The 22,741-nt window shown below is 51.6% G+C and overlaps 1 protein-coding gene across 1 annotated transcript; it reads right to left on the bottom strand.

The window, feature by feature from the left end:
* Positions 1 to 3,684: 3,684 nt before the first annotated feature.
* On the bottom strand, positions 3,685 to 12,360 carry LOC120992431. Its single transcript, XM_040421411.1, has 4 exons — positions 11,858 to 12,360; positions 6,247 to 6,840; positions 4,732 to 5,361; positions 3,685 to 3,958 (listed from the first exon to the last, which is right to left on the bottom strand). Exons 1-2 carry the CDS (start codon positions 12,332 to 12,334, stop codon positions 6,277 to 6,279), a joined length of 1,041 nt encoding a protein of 346 aa, XP_040277345.1. The 5' UTR covers positions 12,335 to 12,360; the 3' UTR covers positions 3,685 to 3,958; positions 4,732 to 5,361; positions 6,247 to 6,276.
* Positions 12,361 to 22,741: the final 10,381 nt, after the last annotated feature.

Below are 22,741 nucleotides of genomic sequence, written 5' to 3'. Positions count from 1 at the left end.
CTGAGCTGGAGGAGGATGGTGCATCAAGGTTCCGAGCGGAAGCTGTAGAATATTGGGTGTCCTGTGTTAGCCAGTCAACTATGTCCTCAGAACTTTTCGAGTTCAGGGTACGTGTCCTCTGAACACTGGGCATTATTCTAGGGCCAAAGGGAATCACAGCACCACGACCACGACGGCCCCTGCGGGGTGGCCTGCCTCTGCCTGTCATTTTTTTTTAGATTAGTTGTACTATGCGTGCAAGCTACTGTGACACCAGATATGAGTGGCACTGTGCACTGGCAGTAGTTGGCACAGTACACGCTGTGACACCAGATATGAGTTGCACTGGTGACACTGTGCACTTGCAGGGCCTGAAACACACACGCTTGCAGGCAACTGACTGCTATTATATTACAGTCAAAATTTTATTTTTTTATGTAATCTACTGTGACACCAGATATGAGTTGCACTGGTGACACTGTGCACTGGCAGGGCCTGACACACACGCTGGCAGGCAACTGCAATTAGATTACAGAGAAAAAAAAAAAAAAAGCAGACTGATGTACTAGCTCTAAAAAGGGCTTTTTGGGGTGCTGTCAGGACGCTGTCCTTACAGCAGAGATCAGATGAGTCTTTCAGGACTGGAGTGGACACTGAATACACTGGCCTAGCTATCGATTTCCCTATTAAATCAGCAGCAGCTACACTGTCCTTTCTCTCACTAAGACTGCAGCTTCCGAATGAATCTAAAATGGATGCTGTCCAGGAGGTGGGAGGGTCTGGGAGGGAGGGTATGCTGCTGATTGGCTGGAATGTGTCTGCTGACTGCGAGGTACAGGGTCAAAGTTTGCTCAATGATGACGAATAGGGGGCGGACCAAACATCGCATATGTTCAACCGCCGCGGCGAACGCGAACAAGCTATGTTCGCCGGGAACTGTTCGCCGGCGATTAGTTCGGGACATCTCTACTCCCACACTCCTGTATGCGTTTCACAGCCAGGAAGTGTCGGGGAGAGTAGCGCTTGAGCACTTCCGGTTTCGGGACCACGTGTGTGTTCCACACGCTCTGCGTGTGTTCCATATACCGGAAGTTGCGTTAATACCGGTGTTTCTGTCGCTATTTGCCAGTCTTCAGGGTGGAGTATCATCTTAGGCGACAATTTCAAGGTATATAAGATAGTGTGACCCTAGTGCAAGTGCACCTTACCATTGCAGGATGTCTTTCAGACACATTATCATAATATCATGTTTCTGATATAATTACTATAATTTTTCGGCTCAAGAACATCAGATATATAACTGTCCATATTGATGCCTGCAACTTTTTTAAGTATTCATTTTCCTGCAACTATTTGAATTTAAGCTGATAACATCTGATTATTTATCATCGTTCCCCTGATGAACCAGTTTTTACGGATACTGGAGAAAGGGACAAGATACAAAAGGACAAGCTATTAAGAAGGGACAAGTACCTTTAACTTCTGTTAGCAGGGTCAAAATAGCCGACAGTGAGGGCTTAGCCACCGAGAGGTGGGGTCGCCCCTTTCGGGGCGGGTGCTCTGCCTGTAGGCAGGGGTAGATTGAGGGACACACTAGGGATTTTTCCCCCCTCCACCTGTCCTGACTTCACCTCTCATTTACCTTCTGGCCAGGTCTACGGTCTTCAAACTGTAAGTTGCCGCAATTTTCTTTATCGGATTGTATTATCCTGGATACGTCCTAAGTAAGGCTTTGTCAAAGTATCTGACATAGTTTATTATTAAAACACATATATGGGGTATTATTTTAACAATCGATAGTAAAAGTTAAATTTTATATGAAAAGTCATTTTTCCTCTGTGATATTCTGTATTGTTACTTTTCAAATCTTATAATTACTACAGTGATATTGTTCACTGCTGCAGGTCAGCTTTAAAGGGGCAGGGCGCTGTAGATTACACTATTAAGGGAACGGAGTGGTATGCAAGTCACAGTTCAGGGGGAAGGTAGGGTGACCATTCAGGCTACTGTCAAAAGACGGACTTAAAAAACCCACCCCCAGGTCCCGCTAAGTCACACCCCAATTCGGTTAGACCACGCCCTCCCCCACTCCTCAGCCGACAGGGATTGAAAAAATGAAGGTAAAAATCAACTTCTGTCAGCTGCAGGGGTGGGAGGGATGGTGACTTTCTCCCTGCAGCTCACGCTCAGACACCACAGTGCTGCTGTCTGTGAGTGAGCTGTTCAAAAGAACATCCCTGCATGAGATATTCCCAAAAAATGCATTAGCCAATAGAAGCTTGGTCACATGACCCTTATCAGCCAATAGAAGCTCGCAGGCCCTTAGTCTCCACATACACACCGTTTTACACCAGGTTTTAGTAACAACCCAGCCATTTTTCTTCACTGCTTTAGGTCAGCTTTAAAGGGGCAGGGCGCTGTGGATGACACTATTAAGGAAGCAGAGTGCTGTGGAGGTCACAGTTCAGGGGCAGGTAGGGCGGCCATTCAGGCCACCCTCAAAAGACGGACTTAAAAACCCCGCCCCAGGTCCCGCTAAGCCACGCATCCCCACTCCACAGCCGATGGGGATTGTAAAAATGAAGGTAAAAATCAACTTCTGTCAGCTGCAGGGGTGGGGGGAAGGGTGACTTTTTCCCTGCAGCTCATGCGCAGACAGCACAGTGCTGCTGTCTGAGAGTGAGCTGTTCAAAAGAACATCCCTGTGTTGGTCCAGGCCCTGCGCCGGACGGAGTACAGGGAGTCTGAAAGCTGGACTGTCCGGCCTAAAACCGGACCTCTCGCCACCCTAGGGTCAGGCTGCAGTGGAGGTCACAGTTAAGGGGACAGTCTGCTATGGAGGTCAGTGTTAAGGAGCAGATTGCTGTAGAGGCTACTGTTAAGGGGATGGGGTGTTGTGAAAATCACTGTTAAGGAGATGGGGTACTGTGGAGGTCACTAATAAAGGGGCGGCCGCTGTGGAAGTCACTGTTAAGGGGCGGGATTCTGTCGAGGTCTCTGTTAAGGGGACAGGGAACTGTGGAAGTCACAGTTAAGGGGACGGTCCGCTGTGGAGGTCAGTGTTAAGGGGCGTGGTGCTGTAGAGGTCACTGTTAAGGGGGCGAGATGTTGTGGAGGTCACATTTTAAGGGAACAGAGCTCTGTAGAGGTCACTGTTAAGGGGGTGGGTTATTGTGGAAATCACTGGTAACGAGATGGGGTTGCAGTGTGCTATATGTGGGCACTTTAAATTGTCTTTAATATAATGTATTTTCCAAACATCAGGCTGGCATTGTCAATATATTTATTCGCCCCTAGGTGGTGCTGGCGCCACATAATATATATAGCTTGGGGTGTGCTAGAACAGGAAGTGAAGTAGTTAGTTGGAGTGAGATAGGAGAAGGAAGTTAATCGAGAAGGAGAACAGGCAAGTTCCACAATGTAGCTGCCTTTCTTTCCTCTGGGCCCTGATCAAGCCTGGAGACGACAGACCAAGGAGTCGCAGCAGCCCAGCACAAGACAGTAAGTCTAATTATGAATATAAAGCAAGTCTAGTGAAGATTAGAGCTGAGTCTAGCCAAGGGACTTCACAAGCACAAGTGGCCAGTAGGAACTTAAAGGTACCTGGACATGAAGAGGGAATTGGCTATATGTTCAGTCCCTTATCCCCACATAATATGTCACTCCTTCCCAACCCCATATAAATGAACACACAACATCACTGCTTGGATTTAATCGGCCACAGCAGCCGTTTATTAAATAAATACATAACATAACTTAATAAATTAACCAATGACGAGGGAGGTCCTAGAAGCCCCAATAACCTCATAAACACCGTAACAAACCTGCGACTCCATCTTGCCCCCAGCCGTTGAACCCAGCTCGGAGGCAGCAACTGATGGACGCCTAGTTCGTTAGTACCGGCTCCTCCATGATAGTCCAGCCCCTACCGCGGGGCCCTCCCATCCTCAGATACCACCATATTTTCCACTTCCAGGACCTCACCCGCCTCCATGACTGCTATGATGAACACTCCTGACCTACCACCCTTCCCTAACAAACGTCATAAGATCTAACCCCCATCAATCACCATCACTCCCCCCTCCTCCACTATAAATCCTATTACAAAAACCCCATTCCTACTATTACTTTTTTATTTTTATTTTTTTTCTATCACTGCCATACCTAGGGACGGGAGGGTGGGCGTTTGCTTTCCCTGGCCGAATGCCTCTGCCCCCCGCCTCTTCCTCACTCTGACCAGCAGCCCCTCCCCCTCGTTCTCATGGCTACCTGCGCCCTTTCTAACTTCCTACCTCTGCACCTTAACCCTTAACTCCCCTGTCCCCTCTCACCCAAAACCCTCTTCATGACCGGCCTCCCCTTACCGCTGTGCTTCTTGTCCGGCCTCACTTGAAGAGGGAATTGGCTATATGTTCAGTCCCTTATCCCCACATAATATGTGCCCAGCCCCATATAAATGAACACACAACACCACTGCTTGGATTTAATCGGCCACAGCAGCCGTTTATTAAATAAATACATAACATAACTTAATAAATTAACCAATGACGAGGGAGGTCCTAGAAGCCCCAATCACCTCATAAACACTGTAACAAACCTGCGACTCCATCTTGCCCCCAGCCGTTGAACCCAGCTCGGAGGCAGCAACTGATGGACGCCTAGTTCGTTAGTACCGGCTCCTCCATGAGAGTCCAGCCTCTACCGCGGGGCCCTCCCATCCTCAGATACCACCATATTTTCGACTTCCAGGACCTCCCCCGCCTCCAAGAACGCGCAACTTGACCTCCTCAAGCCTGCGCATCCCTCCACATCCGTAACTCTATCTCCACTCCATTCTGGATCCCCAAAGACCACAAATCAGTCCCCACCGCATTCAAATGCACCCCATCCGTTCTCCAAAATGCACCAACTCCTTTTTCTAACTCCTCATGACGTACCGCCACAGCCCCATTCCGTGCCATAAACCTGCCCACTGCCCTATTCACTTTTATCCGGGCTTTATTAATGCTCTCCACAGACCTAGCCTCCCTCCATGACTTACGCGGTACAATGTCAGACCCCACTGTAACAACACCCGGAAATAACGTCCAAATCCTCAGCAGATCAAACTTCACATCTCTCACCAACTCCCTAAATGGCCGCCTCCCTAAGTCATTGCCCCCCACATGAAGCACCAACACATCCGGAGGCCTGTCCAACCGCGCAAACCGCTGCACTTCCCGCAAACCCCCCCCCACAACATTCCTCTGACCCCTAACCACCTAACCGTAGCAACCTCCGAACTCAACCCCAGCTGGCGGCCATTCGGCCTAACATCTGCTCTAATCGCCCCCCAGAAAACATAGGAATGTCCTAAAATCCAGACCAAGGCCACCGGAAAACCTGCAAACAAACAAAAACAAAATTAACACAACCCCCAACCATTGATCAACAATTACAGAAGACCCAGCCTAACATAGGATTTAAATCGCGCCGACTCCCAACGCCCGATCCTCTTAATTACCTCATCACTGACCCGCAATCTTGCCGCCTCAGTCGCAGCACCAATCCTGAACGAATGACCAGAATAATCCTTATCATGCACCCCTAAAATCCTCAAACATTTTTTAAACACCGCCAAGAATTGAAATCTCGACAGGAACGAACCATCCTCATGATGAAAAAACGGCAACGAATCCTTCCTGCCAGACCAATACCTCCTCAAACACTGAACAGGGCACATACCACAACCCGTAACAGAAAACAAAGTAAACTGTTGACCTCTGCCCTCTTGATCTGTCTTAGACCTACGAATCCGCACAATGACCCTATCCTCCACAATCTCCACGTCCTCACTAATCAATCCCCCCGCACGACTAACACTGCCGCTCACCAACTCACCCAATCTGAAAGCCCCAAAAAATGCTAACGCAAACAACCCCAGCTCCCATCCTGAGCTACACACCACGCTCAACTTCTCACCCATCTGAACCAATAGCTCAAAAGACACCGGTCTCCTACTATCTGTCACCCTACCCGCCCCTCTACGCCAGCCTTTCAGAACCTGCCTCACTAAAAAACATTTTGTTAAATCCACCAATCCCCGCAGCCGAAAACCAAAGGCTACACCTGCAATCAACCGATTTACTTTGGACACCGACCAACCCTCACCTTTTAAATGCCCCAACAACATAACCAGCTTAACCCCCCCATCGTCCCCACCTGCACCCCAGACCCCAATCCACTTCTCCCAGATTTCCCACGCCTTTCCATACTCCCTCCATGTACCAGGGCTTAGCGAATCCCTAAGCAACCCCATCACCTCTCCTCCAAGATCCCCCACAGCCATGACGGACACTCCAGACCCTCCAACTCCGCTTCTGGCACAAGAAGCCGGAACCGCTCCCACTGTAAACGAGAAAGAGAGTCCGCCACAGAATTAGTCACTCCAGCCACATGCTTCGCCACCACCCAAACGTTAATCGACAAACACCGTAACACCAAAAACTGTAAAAGCTTAACCACCGGAGGGGAGGATGCTGATAAACTGTTAATAGCCTGAACAACTCCCAAATTATCACAATTAAAGCGCACCTTCCTATTCTCAAACCTATCCCCCCACAACACCACCGCCATAACAATAGGAAACAACTCTAACAGTGCAATATTCGTCACCCAACCGCGCTCCACCCACGACTCTGGCCAACCGCCCGCACACCACTGCCCTTGACAATAAGCGCCAAAACCCACACCCCCCGACGCGTCCGTATACAATTCAAAATCTGCAACATCACAAACCTCCTCCATAACCAACGTCCTCCCATTATAATGTCCTAAAAATTCTGCCCAAACCCTTAAGTCACCTTTCAACTCTTTTCGCAAGTGTTAAGGCTGGCCGCAGGCTAGCCTGGATTTGTGGGAGGGGCCGGTACCTGTCTTAAGCAGTCTGGCTCTCCCAGGCAGCCTGGATTTGTGGGAGGGGCCGGTACCTGTCTTAAGCAGTCTGGCTCTCCCAGGCAGCACGTCGGCATTCGGACGTCTGCTACTTCCGGGTGTGACGTCATCAGCAAGCGTCCTGCACGAGTCGGATCTCAGAGAAGCCGGGTGTACCTTTCACTTCAGTCTGCAAGCTGTTCAGGTCGTTTTCCATGATAACTGCTTTGTTTGGGGAGCGTGGCAACGTGGAGGAGGGTAGGAGGGTGTGTAGAGAGGGGGAAGTGTGCCGGAGGATCGCTTCTCCTCACTGCGTTCAGGCACATGCAATTCAAGTTTTGGCACCAATGGGCAGCATTGTCACATAGTTGGAGCTCATTGCCTGTCTCAGCATAACCTGTATCTAAATTCATACAGGGGCTGCGAGTCATCTGGGCTCAGCAGGTTAAACTCTGGCAGCTGGGTCCTGGTGCCATTACTGAGTTGATTACTTACAAGGTTGCTGCTTGTGCACATGTTTGACACTCATCACATACATACCTTAGACACATAGTTCGCACATCAGGCAGTTTGACGAAAAAAAAAAAGGGTACAAGTGGATTGTTAAATAAAGTAAAAAAAAAAAAAAAAAAAAGTGGGTTGTTCAAATAAAAAAAAAAAAAAAAAAAAAAACTTTATCCACCAAGCTTCATCCATACACCTCTAGCATAGGTACATCCGCCAATACACCTACACGCTCGCACGACATACACACCCCGTTTCATCTCGTAGACTAGTGTCATACGTCATACGGTCTGTTTTCCACAAATCCTATACTTACATACATCACCTACCACGTCTGTAGGTTCTTTAGCCCGCAGTATTCGTTTTTAATTAATCTGCCACGTCACAGATTCACACAAACTCGGGCTCGCTTCATACGTCAGTGGAAACGACTATCATACTCCCTGTCAGCCTCGAAGGCTTTTCGTTCAATCGTTTCACGCTGCTGGGGGGAAGGGGAGGGGCTTAGATTCCGTCAGCTGGGTCCTGGTGCCATTACTGAGTTGATTACTTACAAGGTTGCTGCTTGTGCACATGTTTGACACTCATCATACACTACATACATACCTTAGACCAGTGTTTCCCGGCCGGTGTGCCTCCGGCTGTTGCGGGGCTGCAGCTCCCAGCATGCCTGGAGAGCCTATGGCTGTGCGGGCATGCTGGGAGTTGTGGTTTTGCGGCAGCTGGAGGCACACTGGTTGGGAGACACTGCCTTAGACACATAGTTCGCACATCAGGCAGTTTGAAAAAAAAAAAAGGGTACAAGTGGATTGTTAAATAAAGTAAAAAAAAGTGGGTTGTTCAAATAAAGAAAAAAAAAAAAAAAAAACCTTTATCCACCAAGCTTCATCCATACACCTCTAGCATAGGTACATCCGCCAATTCAGCTACACGCTCGCACGACATACACACCCCGTTTCATCTCGTAGACTAGTGTCATACGGTCTGTTTTCCACAAATCCTATACTTACATACATCACCTACCACGTCTGTAGGTTCTTTAGCCCGCAGTATTCGTTTTTAATTAATCTACCACGTCACAGATTCACACAAACTCGGGCTCGCTTCATACGTCAGTGGAAACGACTATCATACTCCCTGTCAGCCTCGAAGGCTTTTCGTTCAATCGTTTCACGCTGCTGGGGGGGGGGGGGGGGGAAGGGGAGGGGCTTAGATTCCGTCATCTTGTTTGTCAGCTTACGGGCAGCAGGTCGTAGGGTTAACAGGTTGTTTTGTTTTTTTTTTTCTCTTCTCTTTTTCTTTCTTCGTTTTTTTTTTTTTTTTGTTGTTGTTTTGTGGTGTTTGTTGTGTTGTTTTCAGTGGTCTACGCCATCTGCAACTTCAGCCTGTGCAGGCTCCTGCATGTCTGTGCCACATGTTTTAGGGCATATCCGGTCACAGTCTGCACATTGAAGCCGGCGTGACTGAGCCGGGTGAATGTGGAGGCACTAGACCAGCTGCTGCAGCTTCATCCGGTTCAGCCGTTCCGTACATTCCTGGTGGAAGGGTTTTCACGGGGATGTCACACTGGGCTCATCACCTTGCCCCAGCAGACTCATGAATGCCCCAACTTGCAGTCGGCTTCTAAACATGCTGGTCTGGTGGATTCACTCTTGGCAGTTGAGCTGGACAAGGGTTTTATCATTGGTCCTTTCCAGTCCCCTCCTTTCTGCACTTGGAGGGTGAGCCCGGTGGGGGTGGTGCAGGGAAAATATTCCAATAAATTTCGTTTGATTTATGACTTGTCTGCTCCACATTCTTCCCACGTTCCTAGTCTCAACTCGTTGATTCCGTCCGAGGAATTTTCCTTGAAGTATACTTCCGTAGACCAGGCTATCCAGGTCATTCTTCAAGACAGGCATGGGGGCTTGGCTGTCCAAAGCAGATGTCTCTGATGCGTTCAAACTGCTGCCCATTAGCCCATCTCTCTGGCAGTGGCATGGCATCAAATGGAGAGATGCGTACTATTTCACCACCAAGTTGACATTTGGTTCCTAGAGCAGCCCCAGTCTGTTTGACAGGTTAGCGCAGGCACTGGAATGGATTTTGTTGGAACAGGGTTGCCAGAATGTCATTCACTACCTGAATGATTTTCTGTTGATCGAAGAACCCTCACAGGCACCTGTTGACTTGCAGGTTCTCTTGCAGGTCTTCAAGGAGTTAAACATTCCAGTGGCCGAACACAAAACAGAAGGGCCTGCGCAGGTTGTCACGTTCTTGGGGATCTCTCTGGATTCACGTGCCATGTCAGCCAGTCTGCCACAAGACAAACGCGACAGAATCAAATCAGGTGTCCGTTCCTTGCTCATGTCTTAGGTTTGCACCAAGAGAGAATTGCAGTCTCTGTTGGGCATGTTATACTTTGCCATGAGGATCATTCCTCAGGGTAGATCATTCATTTCAAGATTGCTAGTCTTATTACAACAGACCAGTGATTTGGACGCATCAGTGCATCTTAATGCGAACGCCCGAGAAGATCTGTTCATGTGGGACAGATTTCTCAGTGGGTGGAACGGCATTTCCATGTTTATTCCGAGGGCCACTTCTGATTCTCCACACGTATTTTCAGACGCAGCTGCCTCGGTAGGTTTCGCGGCCATATTGGCTCACATTGGTTCGCCGGCTCATGGCCCACACACGTGCTACAGTTGCCGGGGTTTTCTCAGATGTCGGCATTGTTCGAGATCTATCCTATCGTAGCAGCTGCTATAGTCTGGGGGCATAGGTGGTCGGGTCACACGGTGGTTTTCCACACTGACAACATGGCGACCGCAGAGATCATTAACAAGGGCAGATCTAAATCGTTACTTATCATGTCTTTCATGCGTAGATTGACCTGGATAGCTCTGGAACAGGGGTTTCATTTTCATGCCCGGTTTTTGGACGGGGTCAGCAACGTTGCAGCTGATGCTTTATCTCGTTTTGATTTTTCTCGCTTTTTCTTACAGAACCCAGAAGCAGACTCAGTGGGCACCCCGGTACCGGACTGGCGGCTGCTGGTCTTGGATTAGACTCTCTGATGGTGGTCGCCAGTTCACTCATTACCAAGTCTTTGTCGGCCAGTACGTTGCGGTCGTACCGCCGAGCGTGGGTGTTTTTTTCGAACTTTAAGTTGGCATATCCTAGAGGTGACACAGGTCAGGTCAAGTAAATGGTGGCTTTCGTGCCTTATTGTCATTCGGTATTGGCTTTATCCTACAACACCATTAGGCTATATTTGGCTGGGGTGCAGCATTTTTTGGCACTTCAAGAGCCTGACAGACCCTCTATATTTTCAGCTCACCCGATCAAGGCCATCCTCAGAGGCATTCAAAAGAGCCAGGTCACGGTCAAGTCGGTCCGTCGACCTATTAAGGGGGACACGTTTCGTAGCCTGTCGGAAGTTCTCACATTCTCACCATTCAGAGTCCTTCCCAGCCTGGTGATCAAGGCGGCGATGTACTTGGCGTTTTACGGGTTTTTAAGACCAGGTGAAGTGACACAGGCCAGACAAGGGGCGGTGGCTCTCCGCAAGGGAGATTTAGTCAGGATGGGCAGTAACTCATTTGCAGTTGCCTCACAACAAAACAAGGCAGGTAGGTCCCGGCCATGTAGTTAAGTTCTTCCAGACCACAAACGCATGGTGTCCAGTGACAGTCTTGGACAACCTCTTGCTGGCCCTTAGTCTTCACAGCCCCACCGACCCATTACTTCCATTCCCTGTTGGTCCACTGACGTCCAGCCAGTTCATCAAACATATTCGCATCCTGTTGACCAGTGTAGGATTGAATCCGGCTCAATTCTCGGGGCATTCTTTCTGCATCGGTGCGGCATCCGCAGCGTCCAAGCATGGAGTCCCTGTGCATATCATTAAACACTTGGGGCGCTGGCGCTCGGGGTGCTTTGTACGGTATATCCCGGAGCCACAAGCGGAGCTGGTCCAAGCATTCAGTACATTGGCAGAGTAGCACCTAGCACCTCAGGCCTATCCTTCCCTCACTGGTGGGTTTTGCCCCCTTTTTCAGGCATACCGACCTAGTGAGGCCAAGGCACACCTCAGGCCAATTAGGTAGGGGGGTGGTGGTTGGGAATCTTCCACTCGTTTAGGTCCTGACCACAAGTGTTAAGGCTGGCCGCAGGCTAGCCTGGATTTGTGGGAGGGGCCGGTACCTGTCTTAAGCAATCTGGCTCTCCCAGGCAGCCTGGATTTGTGGGAGGGGCCGGTACCTGTCTTAAGCAGTCTGGCTCTCCCAGGCAGCACGTCGGCATTCGGACGTCCCCTGCCCACCCATTCCCATTCTTCATTCAGTCATTCAACCATCACATTCAGGGTATGCCCCCTTTTTCAGGCATACCGACCTAGTGAGGCCAAGGCACACCTCAGGCCAATTAGGTAGGGGGGTGGTGGTTGGGAATCTTCCACTCGTTTAGGTCCTGACCACAACCTAACAAAGTGATAAGGCGCAGACACACCCGCTGTAGCGGCAGCCAGCCTTCTACAAAAAATCCTGCCCATCGGCATAATCTGACATGCAAAATTAAGCTTCCCTAATAATGACTGCAGCTCCCTCAACCTAATCTTCTCCCTCACTATGGCCTGATCGATTTCGCGCCTCAAATCCAGCACCTTGTCCATCGGAAGCCTACACTCCATCCTCTCTGTGTCTATAACAATCCCCAGGAAACACAATTCAGTAACTGGACCCACCGTCTTCTCCATCGCTAACGGCACGCCAAAACGCACAAAAACCGACTGAACCGTGTGTAACAACAAAGAACATACCCGAGAATTCGCAGGCCCCAAACACAAAAAGTCATCTAAATAGTGAATAACCGATGCACAACCCAAAACATCTACCACCACCCACTCCAAAAATGAGCTGAACGTCTCAAAATACGCACAAGAGAGAGAGCACCCCATAGGCAAACACCTATCCACAAAATACTCCCCCCCCCCCCCCAACAACATCCCAACAAACCCATGCTCTCCACATGAACCGGAAGCAGCCGAAAAGCCGCTTCAACGTCAACTTTTGCCAACAACGCCCCCTGCACACACCGTCTCACCCACCTAACAGCCGCATCAAATGACGTATACACCACCGAACACAATTCAGGATCTATACCATCATTGACCGACGCACCTTTCGGGTAAGACAAGTGATGAATGAGCCGAAACTTGTTCGGCTCCTTCTTGGGCACCACCCCCAACGGAGACACTCTAAAGTTCGGAAGCGGTGGCACACTAAACAGGCCAGCCATCCGCCCCAACTCAACCTCCCTATTTAACTTCTCGGTCACCACATCCGCATGATCAAGCGCAGACCTAAGATTCTTATGAACCACAGGCCCCGCCGTTACCTCTGCCGGGATGCGAAAACCAAATCTAAATCCATCACCCAATAGCCTGGCCGCCGCCCGGTCCGGGTACCTATCTAGAAATTCCTGCATCCTTTCCACCCGCACCGGTGTCCGACCCCTTTTCAACACCATCCCCCCCCCTCTGTCTCCCCCCTCTAAAGCAACGGCTAGCCCCATGCGACCCTCCACACCCTGAGCATTCATGCTTGAATTTGCACTTAGCTCCAAATCTGCAGCTCCCTTCATTAAAGAGGAAATATAACCCTTTTGCTGATGCTGCTGCCAATGCCCCCGGGGACGATCCCCCGGGCTCAGCCCGAAAGAATTGCCCAGCCCTAGGCGGTGCCGTCACCTTCAACCACAACCCAATGTCTTTGTGGTCCCACCGTATATCTGACCTAACCGCCTTACGCTGCCGAAACTGTTCATCGTAACGGAGCCACCCCACACCGCCGTATACCTGATATGCCTCCCCTATCGCATCCTGGTAACAGAATAACGCCGAACAACATTCCGGAGACCTCTCCCCAATGACACTTGCTAATATGGCAAACGCTTGCAGCCAATTAGCAAATGTGCGGGGAATCAACCTATGCCGCCGCTTCTCTTCCTCCTCTTTCTTTCCCTCATCCTTCTTCCCCCTATCCAAATTAAACCGTTCCAAAGGAAGCAATTTCAACATATTCCCCTTTCCAGGTTTTTTCTTTTACCTCCTGCTTCAAATGGGCCCCCAAAGGGCCCTCAAAGCACACATACACCTCCCCACACGCTCTATCATCCAACCTCTGCCCCTCTTCCTCACCCCCCACTTGAGTCTCAACAGACACCGACCCCCCACTCGACCCGGCTACCGGTCCCGGCAACACCCCCCACTCCGGTAATGGCGACCCGCCCACGGACCCCAAACTAGCCAACCACCCCGCCAGACCCCCCAGCAACTGCCCCAAACCTTTTCCTAAATCACCCATGGCCACCCCCCCCCCAACACTTCCCACCGGGAAGCCCTGCGCTAATAAGGGACCCCAATTAGTCTCACCAGGCACCACGGGCGCTGTGACTCCCGCTGCCGCAGATCCTGACTCTCGCTGCTCAGACTCAACTTCGGCGCTCCTCCTGGACGTTGAAGGCGACTCCTCCCGGACGACTTGTACTGCCAGCTGTATAATGCTGACCGGCCTCTGGCACGAAGACGCTGCTCCCGCTCCACACGAAACTTCACTGGGCCTGCACAGCTCTTCTCGCCCACTCTGCGCAACCCGAAGCATATGGATCTCCTCACACCGCTGAGTAGACCGCCTGCTAGGACCTGGACTGGGCCGGTCCACCGTTCCTGGTCCTGCATCCTCAAGACTAGCAGGTGAGAGTGGGGGAAGGGGTGTCCCACTCCGCTCTGGGCCCCGCCGTGTACTGGGATTCCTCCCGCGACGAGAGCGCCCTGCTGAAGGCTGAGCAGACCCTCTCCGCCGCGAAGGGTCCCTGGAGGGGCTCCCTACTTGGCGCCGGACCCTGGGGGTGCTTTCAGGACTAAGGCGCGCCGGTGGGATACCCCGCCGCGGCCGTACAGCCCGTATAGTGGGGGTGGCTGCAGAAGCAGGGGCAATAACGCACGCACCCACCTGCTCCTGCAACCAGCCAGGCCCCCGCACCTCCGCCTCCCTGCGCAGCATCTCCAGCATCTCCTCCACTGATAACGGCAGCGCCGACATGATCCTGCAGCTCCGTTTGCTTTCCCTGGCCGAATGCCTCTGCCCCCCGCCTCCTCCTCACTCTGACCAGCAGCCCCTCCCCCTCGTTCTCATGGCTACCTGCGCCCTTTCTAACTTCCTACCTCTGCACCTTAACCCTTAACTCCCCTGTCCCCTCTCACCCAAAACCCTCTTCATGACCGGCCTCCCCTTACCACTGTGCTTCTTGTCCGGCCTCACTCAACTGGATAATTAGTGAGCAGAATTATCCTTTTCCACTAAACGCCTTCTGGGACATAGTGGACCTGAATATTTCACGAGAGCATCCTGCATCAAATAATGTAACAGAGAGTCTGCCTGTCACTAGGGAGAACGCCCTTATTGGATTGCTCAAGATGAATAGGAAATTATATTTAGTACCTGAGTGCTAGAAAGTGGACTTAGTGCAAAACTACTTATGCAAGAATTGTCATTCTGCCTGTTAAAGCCAAAGTATTAAGAGAATTGGTTAACTGACAATTGCCAGACCTGTTATAAGGAATTCCAGTTATACCAACATCTGGATTATTGCTTTTGATATATAAATGAACTGTACCAACTGTCCTGAGACCATTGATTCAGTAAATGTTCAACTATTTTACAACAACAGACTTCTCATCCTTTCTATTACTCTCAACATTTGAACCTTACGGTGCTGGCATCACGAACACAGGGGCCCAACCACCAAAGCAGCCTAAGCATACCCATTACCATCAAGGGCACCTCAACTTCCATTTGGCTGGTGTTCCCTGCAATAGAGAGTGCCCCGGAGGATTTAGTGCTGTCCTTCCCTCCACTGCACTGCCTGCCCAGGGAGACTCTGCTAACCGTGAGTAAATGAACTACTACCCCCATCGGCCCACCGTAACTCATGTGTTGCCCCTGCGGCCCTGGTATGTCGCAGGGTACTGTGGAGGTCACTAATAAAGGGGTGACCGCTGTGGAGATCACTTTTAAAGGGAAGGGCGCTTTGGATGTTACTGTTAAGGGGGCAGGCCGCTGTGGAGGTCACTTTTAAAGGGGCGGGGTACTGTAGATGTCACTGTTATAGTGGATACTGTTGATATCTTTTAACAACACAGATAATGAAATTAAATAGATTGAATATACCCGTGCGAAGCCGGGTCCTTCTGCTAGTCTTTCTATAAAGGTAAGAGCTTGAAAGTGTTAATAAGTTGTTAAATATGACCAGTGATTCGCTAGGCATTCACTAGGTTATTTAATCACGTCACACATATTCAGCAGAGAGCTAACAATACAAGTGCTGACTGTATCAGGTAAAATATTGCGTGGTAAGTCAATGACATGTCACCCATGCATCATGTGATCCAATGACATGATGCATGGGTGAGAGTCGGTGGGGCAGAGATGGGGCCAAAACCCAGCGGTGGAGATCAATCCATTGAGTATGATTACGATCACAAGTCTGGCCACATTGTGGGGTCTGTAGAAAAGGCCCCAGGGGTGAACAACCTCTTTGCATTTTTAACAATAATTTCTCATAATTTCTCATTTGCATAGTTATGTATTTTCAGACATGCTGTATACTAAACTAATCTAAACTAAAATGAAAGTTTCAACAAAGTACTCACCTTATACAATTTAGATCTGCATAAAGGTGATTTGGTAAAGGAAAAAAAAATAAGAAAACCATATTACTTCTTCGTAGAATACAGGCATAGTGAAAGGGAGTTAGGTAAAGGGTATGTGCACCTTTATGCGTTAGGTGATAATATTGGTGGGGCTCTATAGGCGAAGGTTCTCAGGATCAGTACAAGATAACAGAAGTCATGGCCGGACTGGGGGCGCAGCCTTAGGGGAGGGCATCATGACGGGGGTTTGGTTTAGGGAGACCCCAGTGTGTAGGTTAGGTGGAGTTAGAGGGGATGGGAGGAGGAATCGTGGAAAGTGGGGGGATTGGTTGGTTTAAGTGTGGGGGTGTGGCCAAGGGGTTAAATAGAGTAGCTGAGGGGAGACCGGGGGCCATTTTGTTAGGATCTAGAAAAGAGCTGGTACCTTACAGTGTGGCTGGTAACCGAGATGGAACAGCTAGAGGAAACCATTGCTCGTCTGAGGGCAGCAGCGGAGGTCTGCGGCGCCGACTGGATCCAGGCGCAGGTACAGCAGATGCTCCAGGGGGCGGCTGAGGCTCCAGCCGGGCCTCAGCCAGTGTTAATCCGGCCGCGGCGGGCCAGGCCGCCGGCGCGCTATAGCCCGCAGGCTTCTCAGTCTGCCCAGCCCCCTCCCAAGGCTCAGCGCCGCAAGCGGAGCCCCTCCAGGGACCCTTCACGCCGGGGGTCGGCGGGGAACGCTTCCTCCAGCACTCCCCGGCGTGGGAGGAATCCGAATAGTAGGCGGAGCCTGCGAGGTGGCCGGGCTCGGTCACCTCGTTCTGCGGCAGTGGACATCGTGGGTGCAGGACCAGGAGCGGGGGTTGTCACCCCTGGAGCGGAGGTTGAGACCCCTCGGCGAGGTCAGGTCAGCGGGAGGAGCGGGGCTGCTGCAGTTGTTCCGGTGTCCGGCAGCAGGCCCCTGTCAGCGGTGAGGCCTGCGCAAGGAAGAGGAAGCCCCGCCCACTCCATCGCAGCTCAAGAAGATGGAGGGTCTAACGTCTCTAGCCTGAGCCTGGCTAGGGGACTTGAAGATGAGGCGGCAACGCAGAGGAGAGATCAGCTGGAGTCCGGATTGTCGGCTGGTGGGGACACAGCACCCAGGCAGCCAGGTGAGGCCTCTTGGGGAACGTTAGCACAGTTTGTTGGGGGGGCTGGGGGTGTTGGGGGGTCCCCAGTAGATGTTAGCAGGGGTTTAGGCCAGTTGTTGGGGGGGCTGGCAGGTTTGCTTGCGGGTTGGGGTATGGGGGGGGCGTCTCCGTTACCAGCGTGGGGGGTGTCTGGGCCCTCTGGGGGCACGAGCGCGGTTGGGGGGGCTAGTGTGAGTGGAGGGTCTGCAATGTCGTCGGTGCAGACGCAGGCGGGGGGTGCGGTGGAGGCGGAGACGGTGCGGTTAGACGATAGGGCAAGGGGAGAGGTTTATGTGTGCTTTGAGGGCCCATTGGGGGCTCATTTGAAGCAGGAGGTGAGGGAGAAGATTTGGAGGGGGGAGTATGTAGAGATTTTTTCTTTGCTTCCCCTAGACAAATTTAACTTGGATAGGGTGAGACGGGATGAGGGTAAGAAGGAGGAGGAAGAGAAGCGGAGGTATCGCCTGATACCGCGGACGTTTGCAAACTGGTTGCAGGCGTTCGCGATATTAGCGAGCGTAATTGGGGAGAAGGCGCCTGAGTGCTGTTCGGCGTTGTTCTGTTATTTGGATGCAGTTGGGGAGGCATATAGGGTGTATGGGGGTATAGCGTGGCTGCGGTACGATGAACAGTTCCGGCAGCGGAAGGCGGTGCGGCCTGAGATTAGGTGGGATCACAAAGATATAGCTTTGTGGTTGAAGGTTACTGCTCCGGTGAGACAGGGTCAGTCCTTTCGGGGGGAGGCAGGAGGTAGTGGGCAGTCTAATGTTGCATCAGCGTCAGCAAAGGGGCTATGTTTCGCATTCAATGATGGAACATGTAAACTCGGAGCAAAGTGCAAATTCAAGCACGAGTGCTCAGTGTGTGGGGGGGCTCACGGTGCAGCGAGGTGCTTTAGGGGGAACAGACAGAGAGGGGGGGATTATAATAGCAAAGGGGGAGACGCCGGTTCGTCTGGGAAGGATGGGCCCGTTTCTAGACAGGTATCCGGATAGGGAGGCGGCGGCTTTGTTGTGGGAAGGGTTTTCAGTTGGTTTTCGGATCCCGTTTGTTCAGTGTGAAGGGGTTTTGGTTAAGAAAAATTTGAGGTCAGCGTTGGAGCATCCGGAGGTGGTGGCTGAGAAACTGGGCAAGGAGGTCAGTTTAGGCAGAATGGCGGGCCCCTTTTCGGCTCCACCGTTGCCGAATTTACGGGTGTCACCATTAGGGGTGGTTCCGAAGAAGGAGATGAATAAGTTTCGGCTTATTCATCATCTGTCTTTTCCGAAAGGTTCGCCGGTCAATGACGGTATAGACCCCGCCTTGTGTTCGGTGGTTTATACCTCATTTGATGCGGCAGTGCAGTGGGTTAAGAAGTTTGGGAGGGGGGCGCTGTTAGCAAAAACTGATATTGAGGCGGCGTTTCGGTTGCTGCCGGTACACCCAGACTGTTTACATTTGTTGGGATGTTATTGGGGGGGGGAGTTTTTTGTGGACAGGTGCCTGCCTATGGGCTGCTCCCTGTCCTGTGCGTATTTTGAGGCGTTTAGCTCATTTTTAGAATGGGCGGTGGTGGACTCGTCTGGGTGTGAATCTATCATTCATTACCTGGACGATTTCCTGTGTATTGGTCCGTCGGGTTCAAGGGTGTGCGCCTTATTGTTGCATACCTTGGAGTCGTTGTTTGGGGTTTTTGGGGTCCCGTTGGCTAAGGACAAGACGGTAGGGCCGGTTACGGAATTGAGTTTTTTAGGGATAGTGATTGACTCGGTTAGGATGGAGTGTAGGTTGCCCTTGGATAAGTTAGAGGATTTGAAGGGGGAGGTGGCGAGGGCGTCTCGTTTGAAAAAATTACAGTTGCGGGAGCTTCAGTCGCTGCTCGGAAAGCTCAATTTTGCTTGCCGGATCATGCCTATGGGGAGGGTGTTCTGTAGGAGATTGGCTATGGCGACGGGGGGAGTGGTTTCACCACATCATTATGTGCGTTTAGGTAAGGAGTTGAGAGCGGACTTGAGGGTGTGGAGTTCTTTTCTGGAACGTTATAACGGTCGCTCGTTGTTTATGGGTGATGTGGTGCATTCTTTCGATTTCGAGTTGTTTTCGGATGCAGCGGGCAGTATGGGCTTTGGGGTCTATTGCCGGGGGCAGTGGTGTGCGGGTCGGTGGCCTGACAGTTGGGTGGAGCGAGGCTGGGTGAAGAACGTGGCTTTGTTGGAGCTGTTCCCAATTGTAGTGGCCGTAGTGTTGTGGGGTGACACGTTCCGAGATAGGAAGGTTCGGTTCCACTGTGATAACCTAGGGGTGGTGCAAGCGATAAATGGGTTGTCTGCTTCGTCGAAGTTGGTGGTGAGGTTGTTACAACGGTTGGTGTTGGAGTGTCTGTTGATCAATGCATGGGTGGTGGCGGTGCATGTGCCGGGAGTGGATAACGGCATAGCTGACGCTCTTTCTCGTTCACAGTGGGATCGTTTCCGGCAGTTGGCTCCAGACGCGGAGGAGTTTGGGAGGGAATGCCCGAGTTGTCTATGGGAGGTACTGGAAGAACGGTAGCAAGTCTTATTCAGGCGTCGCTGGCACCTAGGACGTGGGAGTTGTACCAGAGATCGTGGCAGTACTGGGAGGATTGGTGCAGTAAGTTGGGGGTGGGGGAAGGGGAGCTAGAGGTCCCGATGTTGTTGTTTGTGGGGCACTGTAGAGAAGAGGGGTGGTCGGTGGCGAAAATGAATAGTTGCATGGCCGGATTGGCATTCGGTTTTAAGTGTAGGCAGCGGCCGGATGTGACTAAATCATTTTTGGTAATGCGGGCATTAAAGGGGTGGCGAAGGGAGTGTACGGGGGGGGATAATAGGAGACCGGTGTCCTTCGGATTGCTGTTGAAATTGGGGGAGCAGCTGGCGGTGGTGTGTTTTTCCGCCTCAGAGGTTCGGTTGTTCCGGTTGGCGTTTTCCTTGGCGTTTTTTGGGGCGTATAAGGGTGGGGGAGTTGGTGAGTCCGTCAGTGCGTAAGGCTGGGGGGTTGCAGAGGGCGGATGTGGAGCTGTTCCAAGACAGGCTGGAGTTCGTTATTCGCCGGTCCAAAACGGATGCGGAAGGTCGAGGGCGGAGAGTAGTATTGTTTGAGGTCCCGGATTGCGCCATGTGCCCGGTGGGGAGTTTAAGGGATTACTGGGGGGATAGGAGGAGTGGGATGTTGCCGTTGCTGGTGCACGAGGATGATTCTTTTTTGTCGCGTTTTCAGTTTGCTGCGGTTTTTTCAAAATGTCTGGTTCGGTTAGGCTTGGGGCCTGAGGGGTACTCGAGTCATTCTTTTAGAATTGGAGCGGCGACGGAGGCGGCTAGGTGGGGGTTGAGCGACGAGATTATAAAAAGGATTGGGCGTTGGGAGTCCGTGCGGTTTAGATCGTACATTCGGTTGCATAGTCTGTAAAGGAACGGCCGGCGGGGGATGGGGTAGGATAGATGGTTGGTGTTATGCAATGTCATTATTGTTTGTCTTTGGGTTTGTTTTCGTTACAGATGCAGTGCCGGCCCTGGTTTGGATCCTCGGACATTCTTATGTCTTTTGGGGGGCCGTCCGGGCAGCGGTTCGGCCGGACGGTCAGCAACTGGGGTTCTCGAGGTCCGTGGCGGTGGTGAGATGGCTAGGGCGAAGAGGTATGGTTTGGGCTGGGGTGTTGCCGGAGGTGCATAGGTTTGTAAGGCAAGACAGGGCACCCGAGGTCTTAGTTCTGCACGTGGGAGGTAATGACCTGGTGGCGCGGCCATTCCGCGAGTTGTTGCAAGGGATGAAGTTTGACTTGCTGCGGTTGTGGGCCTTGTTCCCGCAGATGGTGACGGTTTGGTCCGATATTGTTCCTAGGAAGGTGTGGAGGGACGCTCGTTCAGTGGTAGGTGTCAATAGGGCACGGGTTAAGGTGAACCGGGCAATGGGTAGGTTCATGGCCAGGAATGGTGCGGTGGCGGTGAGGCATTTGGAGCTTGAAAAGGGGGTAGGGGGGTTCTGGCGGGCAGACGGTGTGCATTTGAATGCGGTCGGCTTGGACATGTGGAGCCTTGCAATCCAGGAAGGGGTTGAAATAGCCTTGCGTTTGTGGAGGAACGCGCAGACTTAAGGTGGTCAAGTCTGTGCGTTGGTGGCGGGGGGAGGTCCTTGAAGTTGGTCATATTCACAGAGGAGGATGCTGGGAGGGCTCCATGGTTGGGGCTGGACTCCCAGTGGTGACGGATTTATAAGGGGCCATTCAGTGGTGCTTCTGAGCTGGAGGACAACGGCTGGAAGCAAGATGGCTCATCCACTGGAGTATTTGCGGTTGTTTGGGGGCTTCAAGGACTTCCCCTCGGGGGGGGGGGGGGAAATTGTTATTTATTATCTGTTATGTTTATATGTTAATAAAAGACGGCTGCTATGGCCGATTTATTCCAAGCCTGGTGTCCGTGTGTCTTTTGGGGCATGTTGAAAGAGGTATGGGGGAGGTGTGGACATGGAGTTGGAGTGAATAGAGCGGGGTTCTGGTTAGGGGTCGGACGGCGGATAACCAATACCACCGTCAAGTCATGGCCGGACTGGGGGCGCAGCCTTAGGGGAGGGCATCATGACGGGGGTTTGGTTTAGGGAGACCCCAGTGTGTAGGTTAGGTGGAGTTAGAGGGGATGGGAGGAGGAATCGTGGAAAGTGGGGGGATTGGTTGGTTTAAGTGTGGGGGTGTGGCCAAGGGGTTAAATAGAGTAGCTGAGGGGAGACCGGGGGCCATTTTGTTAGGATCTAGAAAAGAGCTCCCGCCCACCCACCCTTTATTTATGGGGTTGGGGTGGTTGTTCAAAGGGGAGTGGGGCAGGTTATGGTAGTTTGTGGTGTCACGGTGGCTGTGGCGGGGGGAGGTCCTTGAAGTTGGTCATATTCACAGAGGAGGATGCTGGGAGGGCTCCATGGTTGGGGCTGGACTCCCAGTGGTGACGGATTTATAAGGGGCCATTCAGTGGTGCTTCTGAGCTGGAGGACAACGGCTGGAAGCAAGATGGCTCATCCACTGGAGTATTTGCGGTTGTTTGGGGGCTTCAAGGACTTCCCCTCGGGGGGGGGGGGGAATTGTTATTTATTATCTGTTATGTTTATATGTTAATAAAAGACGGCTGCTGTGGCCGATTTATTCCAAGCCTGGTGTCCGTGTGTCTTTTGGGGCATGTTGAAAGAGGTATGGGGGAGGTGTGGACATGGAGTTGGAGTGAATAGAGCGGGGTTCTGGTTAGGGGTCGGACGGCGGATAACCAATACCACCGTCATGTATTTTATTAAAGGGGTTTTCTGAGACTTTTATACTGATGACCTATCTGCTGGATAGGTCATCAGTATCTGATGGGTGGGGGCTGACACCCAGGACCCCGGCCGATCAGGTGTTTTAGAAGGCACTGGTGCACCTGTGAGAGCCGCGGCCTTCTCACATCTTTTCGTAGGCCAGTGAAAACACGTTCATCAGTCACGTGGCCTAGGAGCAGCTCAGCCCCATAGAAGTAAATAGGGCTGAGCT

Source organism: Bufo bufo, chromosome 2 (genome assembly GCF_905171765.1).
Source record: "Bufo bufo chromosome 2, aBufBuf1.1, whole genome shotgun sequence".
Classification (NCBI taxonomy): domain Eukaryota; kingdom Metazoa; phylum Chordata; class Amphibia; order Anura; family Bufonidae; genus Bufo; species Bufo bufo.
The sequence above is the reverse complement of the archived record's forward strand: the minus strand, read 5'-3'. Positions and strand labels throughout refer to the sequence as shown.

Coding starts and splice junctions, on each gene's coding strand:
- LOC120992431 (XM_040421411.1), bottom strand. CDS start 12,334: ATGGGGTGCTCTCTCTCTTGTGCGTATTTTGAGACGTTCAGCTCATTT. Junction 6,841..11,857: donor CGCCTTATCACTTTGTTAGG/TTGTGGTCAGGA, acceptor CAGCCTTAACAC/TTGCGAAAAGAGTTGAAAGG.